The 15078-nt window shown below is 45.0% G+C and overlaps 1 protein-coding gene across 1 annotated transcript in view; it reads left to right on the top strand.

Annotated features, from left to right (window-relative positions):
- WDR59 (WD repeat domain 59) overlaps positions 1 to 15078 on the top strand; it is a 115319-nt gene that overhangs the window by 14725 nt on the left and 85516 nt on the right. Inside the window, exon 2 of the mRNA XM_025369908.1 lies at positions 9595 to 9644. Within this exon, the coding sequence (XP_025225693.1) occupies positions 9595 to 9644 (50 nt within the window). The remainder of the gene's footprint in view (positions 1 to 9594; positions 9645 to 15078) is intronic.

Genomic DNA, 15078 nt, shown 5'->3' with positions numbered 1-15078 from the left:
TTTTTAGTAGAGACGGGTTTTCACCGTGTTAGCCAGGATGATCTCAATTTCCTGACCTCATGATCCGCTCGCCTCGGCCTCCCAAAATGCTGGGATTACAGGCATGAGCCACCGTGCCTGGCTGAGCAACACCCCTATTGCTGGGCGTGTGAACCAGAGTCTCCGATAGGTAATGTGTAGTGAGTATTAGACAAGGATGGCTCAGAAACAGTATTGGGCCAAGCATGGTGGCTCACGCCTGTAATCCCGCACTTTGAGAGGTCAGGGCTGGTGGATCACTTGAGCCCAGGGGTTCGAGACTAGCCTGGGCAACAGAGTGAGACCCCATCCCTACAGAAAATGAAAAACTTAGTTGAGCATGATGGCTTGTGCCTGTGGTACCGTTTACTCAGGAGGCGAGGCTGAGGCAGGAGGATTGCTTGAGTCCAGGAGTTTGAGGCTGCGACGCCACTGCTGTCCATCCGGGGTGATAGAGACCCTCCGCCACGCGCCCCCATCTAAAAAACAAAACAAAGCAAACCAGCTTTGGCAGCAGTGTTCATACCTAATTATTTGTTTTTTGAGATGAAGTTTCTCTCTTGTTGCTCAGGCTGGAGTGCAGTGGCGCAATCTCGGCTCCCTGCAACCTCCACCTCCCGGGTTCAAGCGATTCTCCTGCCTCAGCCTCCCGAGTAGCTGGGATTACAGGCATGCACTACCACGCCTGGCTAATTTTTTGTGTTTTTAGTAGAGATGGGGTTTCTCCATGTTGGTCAGGCTGGTCTCAAACTCCTGAGCTCAGATTCAGGTGATCCGCCTACCTCAGCCTCCCAAAGTGCTGGGATTTACAGGTGTGAGCCACGGGGCCCGGCCAATATCTAATTTAAATAGAAATTGGATCTCGTCCTCTGAAATGGTCAGACCCTTTTAATAATCAATGGTTTTTAGTTTGTAGCTTTAGTCTGTAAAACCCTTTTTTCTTTTTTTTTTTGAGACAAAGTCTCCCTCTGTCACCCAGGCTGGAATGCAGTGGCTCCATCTCGGCTCACTGCAAGCTCCATCTCCCAGGTTCAGGTTCAAGTGAATCTTGTGCCTCAGCCTCCTGCGTAGTTGGGATTACAGGTGTGTGCCACCACAGCTGGCTAATTTTTGTATTTTTAGTAGCCATGTTGGCCAGGCTGGTCTCAAACTCCTGACCTCAAGTGATCTACCTGCCTCGGCCTCCCAAAGTGCTGGGATTACAGGCATGAGCCACCATGCCCGGCCTAGATGTGAGTTTTAATCGAGTTCTGACTGCAAAGCCCATGTACATCCTTCCTGCTGCACTAGGCTGTGTCCATTTTATGTCTGGAGGAAGGGCAGAATTTTTCCTCTTTTTGATAAATTGTGATTTGTTGCTTTGGATTGCTGAAACCAAATGCTTCAGAACACAGCTGCCTTTGGAAGTTGGCTCACCAAGAAATTTTTTAAACAAGGACAGCAGCAATTTGTATATGTAGTCTAATAGAGTCTCATGGGATTAGTTTCCTTCATTAGCCATTAGTTAGCTTGACTTTTCCAAATTGTTAATTTTATTTTCTCCAAGAGAATAAGTATCAAATATCACCATCAATTTTCATTTCATAAAGGGCATGTAATTCCTAAAGTGTTAAGTGTGCCAAAAGTCACCATCCTTCTTGCATTTGTAGGAACAAAGGCTCCTAAAAAGAACTTCATTCTCTTCTGTATAAAGATGCCTGTTTTGATAGAGAGCAGTCCTGGATAATAAGTTCGTTTTCCTACAGTTGAGGAGGACTTTTCATTATGGAAAAGCAAGAGTTTGGCTGTGTATGGTGGCACATGCCCATAAGCCCAGCCACTTGGGAGGCTGAGGCCGAGGCAGAAAGATTGCTTGAGCCCAGGAGTTCAACACCAGCCTGGGCAACATAGTGACTCCCCATCTCTACACAAAATTGTAAAATTAGCCAGGTGCAGTGGTGTGCACCTGAAGTCCCAGTTACTTGGGAGGCTGAGGCAGGGGAATCACTTGAGCCCAGAGGTTTGGGGTTACAGTGAGTGCCACTGCACCCCAGCCTGGGTGACAGAGTGAGACTCTCTCTTTGAGAGAGAGGCTGGGCCCGGTGGCTCACACCTGTAATCCCAGCACTTTGGGAGGCCCAGGCAGGTGGATCACTTGAGGTCAGGAGTTCAAGACCAGCCTGGCCAACATGGTGAAACCCCACCTCTACTAAAAATACAAACAACATTAGCCAGGCATGGTGGCAGGTGCCTGTAATCCCAGCTACTCAGGAGGCTGAGGCAGGAGAACTGCTTGAACCCAGGAGGTGGAGGTTGCAGTGAGCCGAGATCGCACCACTGCACTCCAGCCTGGGCGACAGAGCAAAGCGCCATCTCAGAAAAATAAAAGAGAAAGAGAAAAAAGAAAAAGAAAGGAAGGCAGGAAGGAAGAAAGGAAAGGACAGGAAAGGAAAGGAGGAAGAAAGGAAGGAAGAGTGATGAAAATTTTATAGTATGAAGTGTATGGGTAAGGTACACAAGTCTTTTTTTTTCTCTTTTTTTGGGACCCCTGTCAGAAACTAAATTTTGTTCATCACATTATTCTAATAGAATGTCTCACACGGCAGGCAGTGAGCTATTGAAGTTCATTATCCTAGGAGGTATTAACGAAACAAATGAACTTTAAAAGTTCAGATAAACTCATGGGTGATAAATTATTAAGGGGAATCATCAAGAGAAACCACCAAAAATATTCTCAGAGACGTCAAGGAACACCTTGGCACATTGTGAGCTGGAAGGACCCTGATTTTGACCTGGTTCTGACCTACCATCTTTTTTTTGGCTTTTTTTTTTTTTTGAGACAGGGTCTTGCTTTGTCATTCAGCCAGGAGTGCAGTGGTGTGAACATGGCTCACTGCAGCCTTAACCTCTCGGGCTTAAGCAGTCCTTCCCCCTCAGCTCCCCAAGTAGCTGGGACTACAAGTGAGCGACACCCTTCCTGGCTAATGTTGTTGTTGTTTTTTTTTTTTGAGAAGGAGTCTCGCTCTGTCACCCAGGTTTGAGTGCAGTGGCGCAATCTCTGCTCACTGCATGCTCCACCTCCTGGGTTCACGCCGTTCTCCTGTCTCAGTCTCCCAAGTAGCTGGGACTACAGGTGCCCGCCACCATGCCTGGCTAATTTTTGTATTTTTAGTAGAGACGGGGTTTCACTTTGTTAGCCAGGATGGTCTCGATCTCCTGACCTCGTGATCTGCCCGCCTCGGCCTCCCAAAGTGCTGGGATTACAGGTGTGCGCCCAGCCTTATTTTTTTTTAAGTGATGTGGTTTTACCATGTTGTCCAGGCTGGTCTCGAACTCCTGGGCTCCAAGCGATCCTCCTGCCTTGGCTTCCCAAAGTCTTGGGATTATAGGTGTGTACCACAACGCCCAGTCGCAACCATCTTTCATACTACAGATTTTTACAGAGCACCTCTGTGTACAAAGCACCTTGCTGGGTGCTCTGGGAGAAATGAAACAGACTGTGCTCAGCAGGGGCTCATCAGCTAGTAGGAGAAGAAAAATGTGTATGGCAATAACTAAACACAAAGAAGTTTTGGCAAGTTCTGTGACAGAGGGGCAGAGAAAGTGCTTTTGGAAAAGGTGGAACCTTCTTAGAGGTCCCTGGGAGAGCTTCTTAGAGGAGGTATATCTTGGGACTTAGAAGATAATAGAATTAAGTGAAATGACAAATCTGTAGGTATCACATTGCCTGCCTTTTAGTTATACTACAAGTCTGTGGTAACTCAAACAGCATGGTACTGCTATAAAACTAGACATATAGATCAATGGAACAGAATAAAGAACACAGAAATAAAGCTACATGCCTACAACCACCTGATCTTTGACAAAGTCGACAAAAATTAACAATGGGGAAAGGAGTTCTAGACCAGCCTGGGCAACATGGTGAAATCCCATCTCTACCAAAAATACAAAAAACTAGCTGGGTGTGGCATGCACCGGTGGTCCCAGCTATTTGGGAGGCTGAGGTGAGAGGATCACTTGAACCCAGGAGGCGGAGGTTGCAGTGAGCTGAGACTGAGCCATTGCACTCCAGCCTGGGCAAAAAATTGAGACCCTGTCTCAAGCAAACCCCCAAAAACCCCACAAAAATTAGCTGGGGATGGTGCTGTGCACTCGGGAAGTATCATTTGAATCCGGGAGCTTGAGGCTGCAGTGAGCTGAGATCATGCCGTTGTACTCCAGCCTGTGTGACAGTGTCTCACGTATACACACAAAAGTTTATTGCAAATTGACAATTTGTGTGTCTTTATTTGGTACAAAATTATGTTATGATTTATGAATATAACGTAGGGTAACCAGGCAAATTAACATATTTAGGAGCAACTACTTTTAAACATTTTGATGTGTTTTCTTCAGTGTTTTTCTTTCTTTTTTTTTTTTTTTTGAGACCAACTCTCACTCTGTCACCCAGGCTGGAGTGCAGTGGTGTGAATTCAGCTCGCTGTAACCTCTGCCTCCTGCGTTCATGGGATTCTTCTGCCTCTGCCCCCGAGCAGCTAGGATTACAGGTATGTCACCACACCCAGCTAATTTTTGTATTTTTACTAGAGACAGGGTTTCACCATGTTGGCCAGGCTGGTGTTGAACTGACTTCAAGTGATCCACCTGCCTCGGCCTCCTAAAGTGCTGGGATTACAGGTGTGAGCCACCATGCCTGGCCTCTTCAGTGTTTTTCTTAAACATATATGTATAGGACCAGGCGTGGTGGTGCACGCCTGTAATCACAGCACTTTGGGAGGCCGAGGTGGCGATCACCTTAGGTCAGGAGTTCGAGACCAGCCTGGGAAACATGGTGAAACCGTGTCTCTACTAAAAATACAAAATGAACCGGGTGTGGTGTCACATGCCTGTAATCGCAGCTACTTGGGAGGCTGAGGCAGGAGAATCTCTTGAACCTGGGAGGTGGAGGTTGCAGTGAGCTGAGATAACGCCGTTGCCCTCCAGCCTGGGCAACAAGAGCGAAACTCCGTCTCAAAAAACAAACGAAAAAACAGGCCGGGTGCAGTGACTCATGCCTGTAATCCCAGTACTTTGGGAGGCTGAGGCAGGTGGATCACGAAGTCAGGAGATCGAGACCATCCTGGCTAATACGGTGAAACCCCGTCTCTACTAAAAATATGAAAAATTAGCCAGGCATGGTGGTGGGCACCTGTAGTCCCAGCTACTCGGGAGGCTGAAGCAGGAAAATGGTGTGATCCCAGGAGGCGGAGGTTGCAGTGAGCCAAGATCGTGCCACTGCACTCCAGCCTGGATGACAGAGCAAGACTCCATGTCAAAAAACAAAACAATATATATATAAAAAACATATATATATTATATAAGATATATGAAAGTAATATATGAGATATATAATATATATATTATATATATGTTTATAAGTAGCCAATTTAAATTTTAGTCTGTAAGAGGATATAAAATGCCACTTTACATCTCTAACCTGTCTTTAATCTGCAGCAGGCACCTTTCTTCAGACTGCTGGGAAATTCTATCTCCGTCGTTGCAGGGCTTCCCCTCCTCACTTGCAGTGGATCATACAAAAATCCCACAGTCCTGTGGTTCTTGACTGATGTCTAGAATTCCCCACCTGGTGTGCTGAGGGTGGAGAGGAATTGGATTGCAGACTCCTTTCCCCCACAAAGCACTAACTTTCTCTGGTGAGGTCGTTTTCACTTCCCCGTCTCAGTGTTCCCTTTCTCCATGCCTTCTTTGGGACAGCTTAGTGTAACCTTCCTCAGTGTGCTTCTGCAAACATGGTGGTAACCTGTGTTTTCTAGGGTAGTGGTAGGGAAAATCACGTAGGTGGTGCTGTGGTGGTGTTTTTTCTTTTTTTAAATAACTTCCCCTGATATGGATGAGTTATGATACTTTATTTGCCGTTTTTGTTTTGTTTTGTGTTTTTGAGACAGAGTCTTGCTCTGTCAGCCAGGCTGGAGTGCAGTGGCAAGATCTCAGCTCACTGCATGCAGCCTCCACCTCCTAGGTTCAAGTAATCCTCCTACCTCAGCCTCCCGAGCAGCTGGGACTACAGGTGCATGCCCCATCACGCCTGGCTAATTTTTGTATATTTGGTAGAAATGGATTTTCGCCACGTTGGCCAGGCTGGTCTCGAACTCCTGACTTCAGGTGGTCCACCTGCCTCGGCCTCCCAAAGTGCTGGAATTACAGGTGTGAGCCACTGCGCCTGTCCCAGATTTAGCATCTTAAAACAACGTCCATTTATTAGCTCACAGTTCTGTAGGTCAGAAGTCCAGGCACTCTCAGCTCCTACATGCTCTCTCAGGTCCTTGCCGTGTCCTTCTGTCTTTGCATCCAGCAATGAAAATCTTCATGTTGAATCTCTCACCCTTTTAATCTCTGACTTCCTGTCTCTGACATCTAGATGTAGATTTAAAGGGGCTGATGAGACTCAGTCTCTCAATCTAATCTCCCTGTCCTCTAACTTTTCATCATCCCAAATAGGAGCTCTGTACCCATTAAACAGTAACTCCCCATTCTCTACTTCCCCTAGACCTTGGCAACCTCCATTCTACTTTTTGTTTCTATGAATTCATCTGCTTTAGGTGGAATCATATAATATTTGTCCTTTTGCATCTGGAATACTCCACTTAGCATGTTTCCAAGCTTCATCCGTGTTATAGCATGTATCAGAATTTCCTTCCCTTTTAAGGCTAAATAATATTCCATTATATGTCTATACCACATTTTGTTTATCTGTTCCTCCACTGGTGGATATTTGAGGTTTTTCTTTTTTCTTTTTTTTTTTTGAGACCGAGCCTTGCTTTATTGCAGAAGCTGTAGTGCAATGGCACGTCTCGGCTCACTGCAACCTCCGTCTCCCGGGGTCAAGCGATTCTCCTGCATCAGCCTCCTGAGTAGCTGGGTTACAGGCGCCTGCCACCATGCCCGGCTAATGTTTGTATTTTTTAGTAGAGATGAGACTTCACCATGTTGGCCAGGCTGGTCTCGAACTCCTGACCTCAAGTGATTCACCAGCCTTGGCCTCCCAAAGTGCCAGGCTTACAGGCATGAGCCACCGCGCCCTGCTGAGTTCTATCTTAAGGTCAACTGATTGGGAGGTTAGGGGTAAAGAGGGTAGGAGATAGAAAGGGAAGTTTTAAGATATCCCAGACGCTATAGCCACTGCACTTGCCACTGTACTCCAGCCTGGGTGACAGTCCCTTCCCAATAGTAGCTAAATTAAAATCCCTTCTCGGGCCGGGCGCGGTGGCTCAAGCCTGTAATCCCAGCACTTTGGGAGGCCGAGACGGGCGGATCACGAGGTCAGGAGATCGAGACCATCCTGGCTAACCCAGTGAAACCCCGTCTCTACTAAAAAATACAAAAGAAAAACTAGCCGGGCGAGGTGGCGGGCGCCTGTAGTCCCAGCTACTCTGGAGGCTGAGGCAGGAGAATGGCGTGAACCCGGGAGGCGGAGCTTGCAGTGAGCTGAGATCCGGCCACTGCACTCCAGCCTGGGCGACAGAGCGAGACTCCGTCTCAAAAAAACAAAAAAAAAAAAAAAAAAAAATCCCTTCTCAATAGTAGCTAGATTCGTGTTCTGTGAGTGTTGAATAGCAGGGAAAAGGTGTGTATTTACCAAGGGCCTGGAATCTTGGGGGCTATCTGTTAGGATTCTGCCTACCACAGACTCCCCAGAAAGATTACTGAGATCTTGTTAGAGGAACCGTCTTGCCCTCCTCCTTGTCGTCTCCTTACCGTCTGTAAATTGCACAGAGGAATCCTGGAAATGGCATCTCATTTCACTGCCTGCTTTTCCTTCTGGGCTTCTCTCTGCTTCTGACTGTGGTGCACTGAAGGATGCATATTAATTGCTTTGCAACGTCTGGTGAGAGTACTCCGGCTTCTTGTCCCCAGTATTACCTGTGATGTTTCTTGAGGGTGAATGACTTGAGAAACCCACTAAATAAGGCCAGCGAGGGTGAGGGGAAGAATGTGCTTACCATTTGTGATTTGTGATTGTGGCAGAATGTATTAAATGGATTCTTCGTTGATATTCTCTCAGAGGGAACTTAGAGCGTTTAATAACCAAACAGTGGCACAAACTGTTTCATGATATTGACATGAGAATGCAGCAGGATTTGAACTTGTCCAAAGAAATTCAGGGCAATAACTGCCAGGATTAAAATAAGCCTTGTGCTCAGCCTGAATGCACATTCTTTGGACGCAGTGCAGTCTCTTGGGAGTTAGACATTGGATCCTGAAACTATGTGATAGTGCTCCCTGGGAATTGGGAGACCCGGGAAATAGAAACCAGTTAAATGCACTAGAAATTTCAGAGCGAATGTGACCTGGGCATGTCAGTATCAAGCATCTTACCTTGGATTCAGCAGGGATGGTGTTTGAATATTGCCAGCTGCCGTATGGCTTGAGGAGAAGTCCATGCCCTTTGGAAAGTCATGGATGTCTTGGGTGTGTGTGGGATGGGGGTGTCCAGGTTAGATTTCACTTGGAAGAGGCTTTTTGTGCATAGTAGCTGCTGTTTTCTCTGAGCTAATCAGCCTCCCCATGGACTCCAGGACTTCTGTCTCTTCCATTTATTTATTTATTTATTTATTTTATTTTATTTTATTTTTTTTTTTTTGAGACGGAGTCTCGCGCTGTGTCACCCAGGCTGGAGTGCAGTGGCGCGATCTCGGCTCACTGCAAAGCTCCGCCTCCCAGGTTCACGCCATTCTCCTGCCTCAGCCTCCGAGTAGCTGGGACTACAGGCGCCCGCCACCACGCCCGGCTAGTTTTTTGTATTTTTAGTAGAGACGGGGTTTCACCATGTTAGCCAGGATGGTCTCGATCTCCTGACCTCGTGATCCACCCGCCTCGGCCTCCCAAAGTGCTGGGATTACAGGCTTGAGCCACCGCGCCCGGCCCTCTTCCATTTATTTATTTTTATTTTTCGAGATGGAGTCTCACTCTGTCACCCAGGCTAGAGTGCAGTGGCTTGATCTTGACTCACTGCATCCTCCACCTCCCAGGTTCAAGCGATGCTCCTGCCTCATCCTCCCAAGTAGCTGGTATTACAGGTGCCCACCATAACACCTGGCTAATTTTTGTATTTTTAGTAGAGACGGGATTTCACTATGTTGGCCAAACTGGTCTTGAACTCCTGACCTCAGGTGATCTGCCTGCCTTGGCCTCCCAAAGTGGTGGGATTACAGATGTGAGCCACCCCGCCCAGTCTGTCTCTTCAATTTAGAAGGTACCAGCTTGGTTACGTATAGTCTTGATGTGGGGGTAACAGATAACAACTGCCCTATTGTCAAAAATGAATGTGTACTTGGGAGGCTGAGATGGGAGGATCACTTGAGACCAGGAGTTCGAGTCCAGCCTGGGCAACATAGCAGGACCCTGTCTCTACAAAAAATAAAGTGAATGTGAAATTTGGTTGCGAATTAGAAGTAGGTGGGTAAAAGCATCCACTGTAGAGAACTAATGATACTTGTGAGCTGGGGACTTCTTGGGAGATAGGAAGAGCCACAGAGACCTCTGTCTTATATCCCTGGCTGGGTTTGCTGGCAGCACTGACTGTGTTCTCTCTCTCAGGCAACTGCGATGTCTGTGGACTGTCTTGGGCAGCATGCAGTGCTTTCTGGGTAAGTGAGCTTGCTGAGTTTGTCTGCCATGATTTCTAGAAACGAATTGCAAATCAGGGAGTTTCTGGGAGCTTGGAAGTTATTCTTTTATTTAGGATTATGATCATAGGGTTTAGTTCTGATGTCCTGTTTGCTTCAGGGCTACTTGGAGGGATTATTCGCAGTTTATTTTACTCTCTGCCCTAATAGGTAAGCAATAAAACACCTTTGAAGTTTTAGTGACTGGTAGCTTGAACTTGAAATTGCAATTTTCTGTTTACTACAAGACTCAAGGATGTTTGCTACTATATACCTGAAGGATGTAATCTATTATGGTCAAGCAGGTGGTTCCTAGGATTGAAGGATTCTGAGTTCCAGTTTGACGGTGCCACTAACTGTGAGCCCCTGGACATTTATTCAGTTTGGCTTAACTGGACTTTGGTTTTCTCATGAAGGAATTTGATTTCATCATGAAGGAATTGAATGACATAGTTTCTGTAGCGTCTTCTGGCTCAAAATTTTTAAGACTCTGGCAATTAAGGGCCATCTCTGTTTTTGCTAATAACCCTAATATTGTACTATTGGGATAAAATGTAATAATTAAGCCAGGCGTCGCCTGTAGTCCCAGCTACTTGTGAAGCTGAGGTGGGAGGATCACTTGAGCCAAAGAGTTCAAGACCAGCCGGGTCAACATAGCAAGACACCATCTCAAAAAAAATTTTTTTTTTTTTGAGACAGAGTTTTGCTCATGTCGCCCAGGCTGGAGTGCAATGGCGCAATCTCGGCTCACTCTGCCTCCGGTGTTCAAGTGATTCTCCTGCCTCAACCTCCCAGGTAGCTGGGATTACAGGTGCGTGCCACCATGCCCGGCTCATTTTTTGTATTTTTAGCAGAGACAGGGTTTCACCATGTTGGCTGGGCTGACCTCGAACTCCTGACCTCAGGTGATCCACCTGCCTTGGCCTCCCAAAGTGCCTTCTAAAGTGCTGGGGATTACAGGCATGAGCCACAGCACCTGGTGAAAAATTTTTTTTTGATGGTCATGGTCCCCTTTCCCTTTTGTGTTGCTCTCGATTACAGTCCTTACCTCTAGGATCCACTGTGTTTTCATTAATGTAGTTGTTTATGAACTCCTTTACAAATCAATGAAAATATTTTCTTTTCTATCAGCTTCATTACTTTATTTTGAAACTGTGTTTTAATTTACCTTTTTAAAAAACCACACAACATAGTAAACATTTAAAAAGTTCAGAAGGATATACAATGAAAAGTAAATTTCCTTCCTACCTCTGACCACCTCCCCAGAAAAAATTATTGATACCATTTTTTTGTGTGTCATACTGGGTGCCTAGATAAGGGAAAATTGGTATCTCTTTTCTGCCTGCAGCTCCCTACTCTTTTTTTTTTCTTGAGATGGTGTTTCGCCCTTGTTGCCCAGGCTGGAGTGCAGTGGCACGATCTTGGCTCACTGCAACCTCCGCCTTCCAGTTTCAAGTGATTCTCCTGCCTCAGCCTCCCGAATACCTGGGATTACAGGCACCCACCACCACGCCCAGCTAATTTTTGTATTTTTAGTAGAGATGGAGTTTCACCATGCTGGCCAGGCTGATCTTGAACTCCTAGGGATCCGCCCGGCTCGTTCTCTCAAAGTGCTGGGATTACAGACGTGAGCCACTGTGCCTGGCACACATTCTTACTATTTTTCAACATGATCTCGAAGGTTTCTATTTAATTTTCTTGCCTTTTTTTCTGTTTTTAGAGATGGGGGTCTTGCTTTGTTGCCCAGGCTGGTCTTGAACTGCTGGACTCAAGCAATCCTCTCACCTTGGCCTCATTTCATATTTTCTCTCTCTCTCTCTCTCTCTCTCCTCCCTCCCTCCCTCCCTCTCTCTCTCTCTCTCTCTCTCACCTTTTCTCTCTTACTTTCTTTTTCGCTTTCTTTCTTTTGAGACAGGGTCTCACTCCGTTGCCCAGGCTGGAGTGCAGTTGCTGATGTGATCTTGGCTCACTGCAGCCTCAACATCCCAGACTCAAGCAATCCACCTGCCTCTGCCTTGGCCTCTTGGAGTATTTTCTTTTCTTTTCTTTTTTAAAAAAATTTAATTTAATTTAAAGTTCCAGGATACATGTGCAGGATGTGCAGGTTTGTTACGTAGGTAAACGTGTGCTATGGTGGTTTGCTGCACCTATCAACCCATCACGTAGGTATTAAGCCCCACGTACATTAGCTATTTATCCTGATGCTCTCCCTCCCCGCCGGCCCCCCAACAAGTCCCATTGTGCATTGTTTCCCTCCCTGTATCCATGTGTTCTTACTGTTCAGCTCATACTTATAAGTGAGAACATGTGGTATTTGGTTTTCTGTTCTTGTGTTAGTTTGCTAAGGATAATGGCTTCCAGCTCTATCTATGTCCCTGCAAAGGACATGATCTCATTCTTTTTATGGGTACATAGTACTCCATGATGCATATGTACCGCATTTTCTTTATCCAGTCTGTCACTGGTGGGCATTTGGGTTGATTCCATGTCTTTGCTATTGTGAATAGTGCTTCACTGAACATATGCATGCATGTATCTTTATTTTTATTTGTATTTTTTTTTGGAGATGGAGTCTCACTCTGTCACCCAGGCTGGAGTGCAGTGGCATGATGTCGGCTCACTACAACTTCTGCCTCCCAGGTTCAAGCAATTCTCCTGCCTCAACCTCCAGAGTAGCTGGGACTACAGGCGCACGCTGCCACGCCTGGCTAATTTTTTATATTTTAGTAGAAACGGGGTTTCACCATGTTGCCCAGGCTGGTCTTGAACTCCTGAACTCAGGCAGTCCACCCTCCTCGGCCTCCCAAAGTGCTAGGAGTGAGCCACCACGCCCGGCCATATCTTTATAATAGAATGATTTAGATTCCTCTGGGTACATACCCAATAATGGGATTGCTGGATCAAATGGTATTTCTGCCTCTAGGTCTTTCAGGAATCTCTCACCACTCCTATTCAACATAGTATTGAAAGTTCTGGCCAGGGCAATCAGGCAAGAGAAAGAAATAATGAATATTCAAATAGGAAGAGAGAGATAAAAAAAGAAAAAATAAATAGAAAAAGAGGAAGTCAAACTGTCCCTGTTTGCAGATGACATGATCCTGTATCTAGGAAACCCCATTGTCTCAGCCCCAAAGTTTCTTAAGTTGATAAGCAACTTTAGCAGAATTTCAGGATACAAAATCAGTGTGCAAAAATCACAAGCATTCCTATACAACAACAATAGGCAAGCAGAGAGCCAAATCATGAATGAACTCCCATTCACGATTGTTACAAAGAGAATAAAATACCTAGGAATACAGCTAACAAGGGAAGTGAAAGACCTCTTCAAGGAGAACTGTAAACCACTGTACAATGAAATCAGAAAGGACAGAAACAAATAGAAAAACATTCCATGCTCATGGATAGGAAGAATCAATATCATGAAAATGGCCATACCTCCCAAAGTAATTTATAAATTCAGTGCTGTTCCCATTAAACTACCATTGACATTCTTCACAGAATTAGAAAAAAGTATAAAATTCATATGGAAGCCAAAAAGAGCTTGTATAGCCAAGAAAATCCTAAACAAAAAGAACAAAGCTGGAGGTATCACATTACCTGACTTCAAACTGTCCTACAAGCCTGCAGTAACTAAAACAGCACGGTACTGGTACAAAACAGACACATAGACCAATGGAACAGAATAAAGATATCAGAAATAAGACTGTGCATCTACAACCATCTGACCTTCGATCAACCTGACAAAAACAATCAATGGGGAAAAGATTCCCTATTTAACAAGTGGTGCTGGAAGAACTGGCTAGTCATATGCAGAAAATGGAAACTGGACCCCTTCCTTACACCTTATAAAAAAATGAACTCAAGATGGATTAAAGACTTAAATGTAAAATCCAAAACTATAAAAACCCTAGAAGAAAATCTAGGCAGTACCATTCAAGACATAGGCACGGGCAAAGATTTTATGACAAAAACACAAAAAGCAATTGCAACAAAAGCAAAAATTGACAAATGGGATCTAATTAAACTAAAGAGCTTCCCCATAGCAAAAGAAACTATCATCAGAGTGGACAGCCTACAGAATGGGAGAAAATTCTTGCAACCTATCCATCTGACAAAGGTCTAATATCCAAAATCTGCAAGGAACTTAAACAAATGTACAAGAAAAAAAAAAAAAAACATTAAAAAGTGGGCAAAGGACATGAACAGACACCTCTCAAAAGAAGACATTTATGCAGCCAACAAACATATGAAAAAAAGCTTATCATTACTGATCATTAGAGAAATGCAAATCAAAACCGCAATGAGATACCATCTCTCACCAAAGTGTCAATTATTAAAAAGTCAAGAAACAACAGATGCTGGCAAAGCTGTGGAGAAATAGGAATGCTTTTACACTGTTGGTGGGAATGTAAACTAGTTCAACCATTGTGGAAGACATTGTGAAAGACAGGTGATTCTTGAAAGACCTAGAACTTTCATTTTCTTATATTGGGTTTCTTTTTGTTGTTGTTTTGAGACAAGGTTTCACTCTGTTGCCTAGGCTGGAATGCAGATCAAGGCTCACTGCAATCTCGACTTCCAGGGCTCAAGTGATCCTTCCACCTCAGCCTCTGAACTGCTGGGACTGCCGGCATGTACCATTATACCTGCCTGGCTAATTTTTTTTTTTTTTTCCGTAGAGACAGGATCTCCCTATGTTGCCCAGGCTGATCTTGAGCTCCTGCGTTCAAGTGATGCTCCTGCCTTGGCCTCCCAAAGTGCTGGGAATTATAGATGTGAGCCATGCACCTGACCTTTTCTTATGTTGAATTTTACAATATGTGTAGTAAATTGTATAAAGTGTGGTAAATTTAAGTAAATAGCTAAAATTTACAAATATATACACTCATGTAATCACCATTCTGATTAAGATACAGAATTTTTTTTTTTTTAGCACCTTGAAAGGCCCTTCAAATCTGGAAATCTGAATCTTTTAGTTTAGAGAAATTTTTCTGTATTATGTCTTTGATCATTTTCTGCCTTTTGTGACGGAGTCTTGCTCTGTCACCAAGGTTGGAGTGCAGTGATGAAAACTTGGTTCACTGCAACCACCTCTGCCTCCTGGGTTCAAGCGATTCTCATGCCTCAGCCTCCCAAGTAGCTGGGATTACAGGTGAGTGCCACCACACCCAGCTAATTTTTGTAGTTTTAGTAGAGACAGGGTTTTGCCACGTTGGCCAGGCTGATCTCAAACTCGTGACCTTGGGTGAGCTACCCACCTCAGTCTCCCAAAGTGCTGTGAATCACTGTGCCTGACCTCATTTTCTCTTCTCATTCTTTTTTGTTGGAATTCCTACTAGTAGTCAATGTTGGATATCTTGTATGACTTTTCTTCTGGCCTTGTTGTCAGTTTTGCATTCTGGGAGTTTTAAACTTT

Source organism: Theropithecus gelada, chromosome 20 (assembly GCF_003255815.1).
Source record: "Theropithecus gelada isolate Dixy chromosome 20, Tgel_1.0, whole genome shotgun sequence".
NCBI lineage: Eukaryota > Metazoa > Chordata > Mammalia > Primates > Cercopithecidae > Theropithecus > Theropithecus gelada.
Note: the sequence above shows the minus strand (reverse complement) of the source record. Positions and strands in the feature narration are given on the sequence as shown.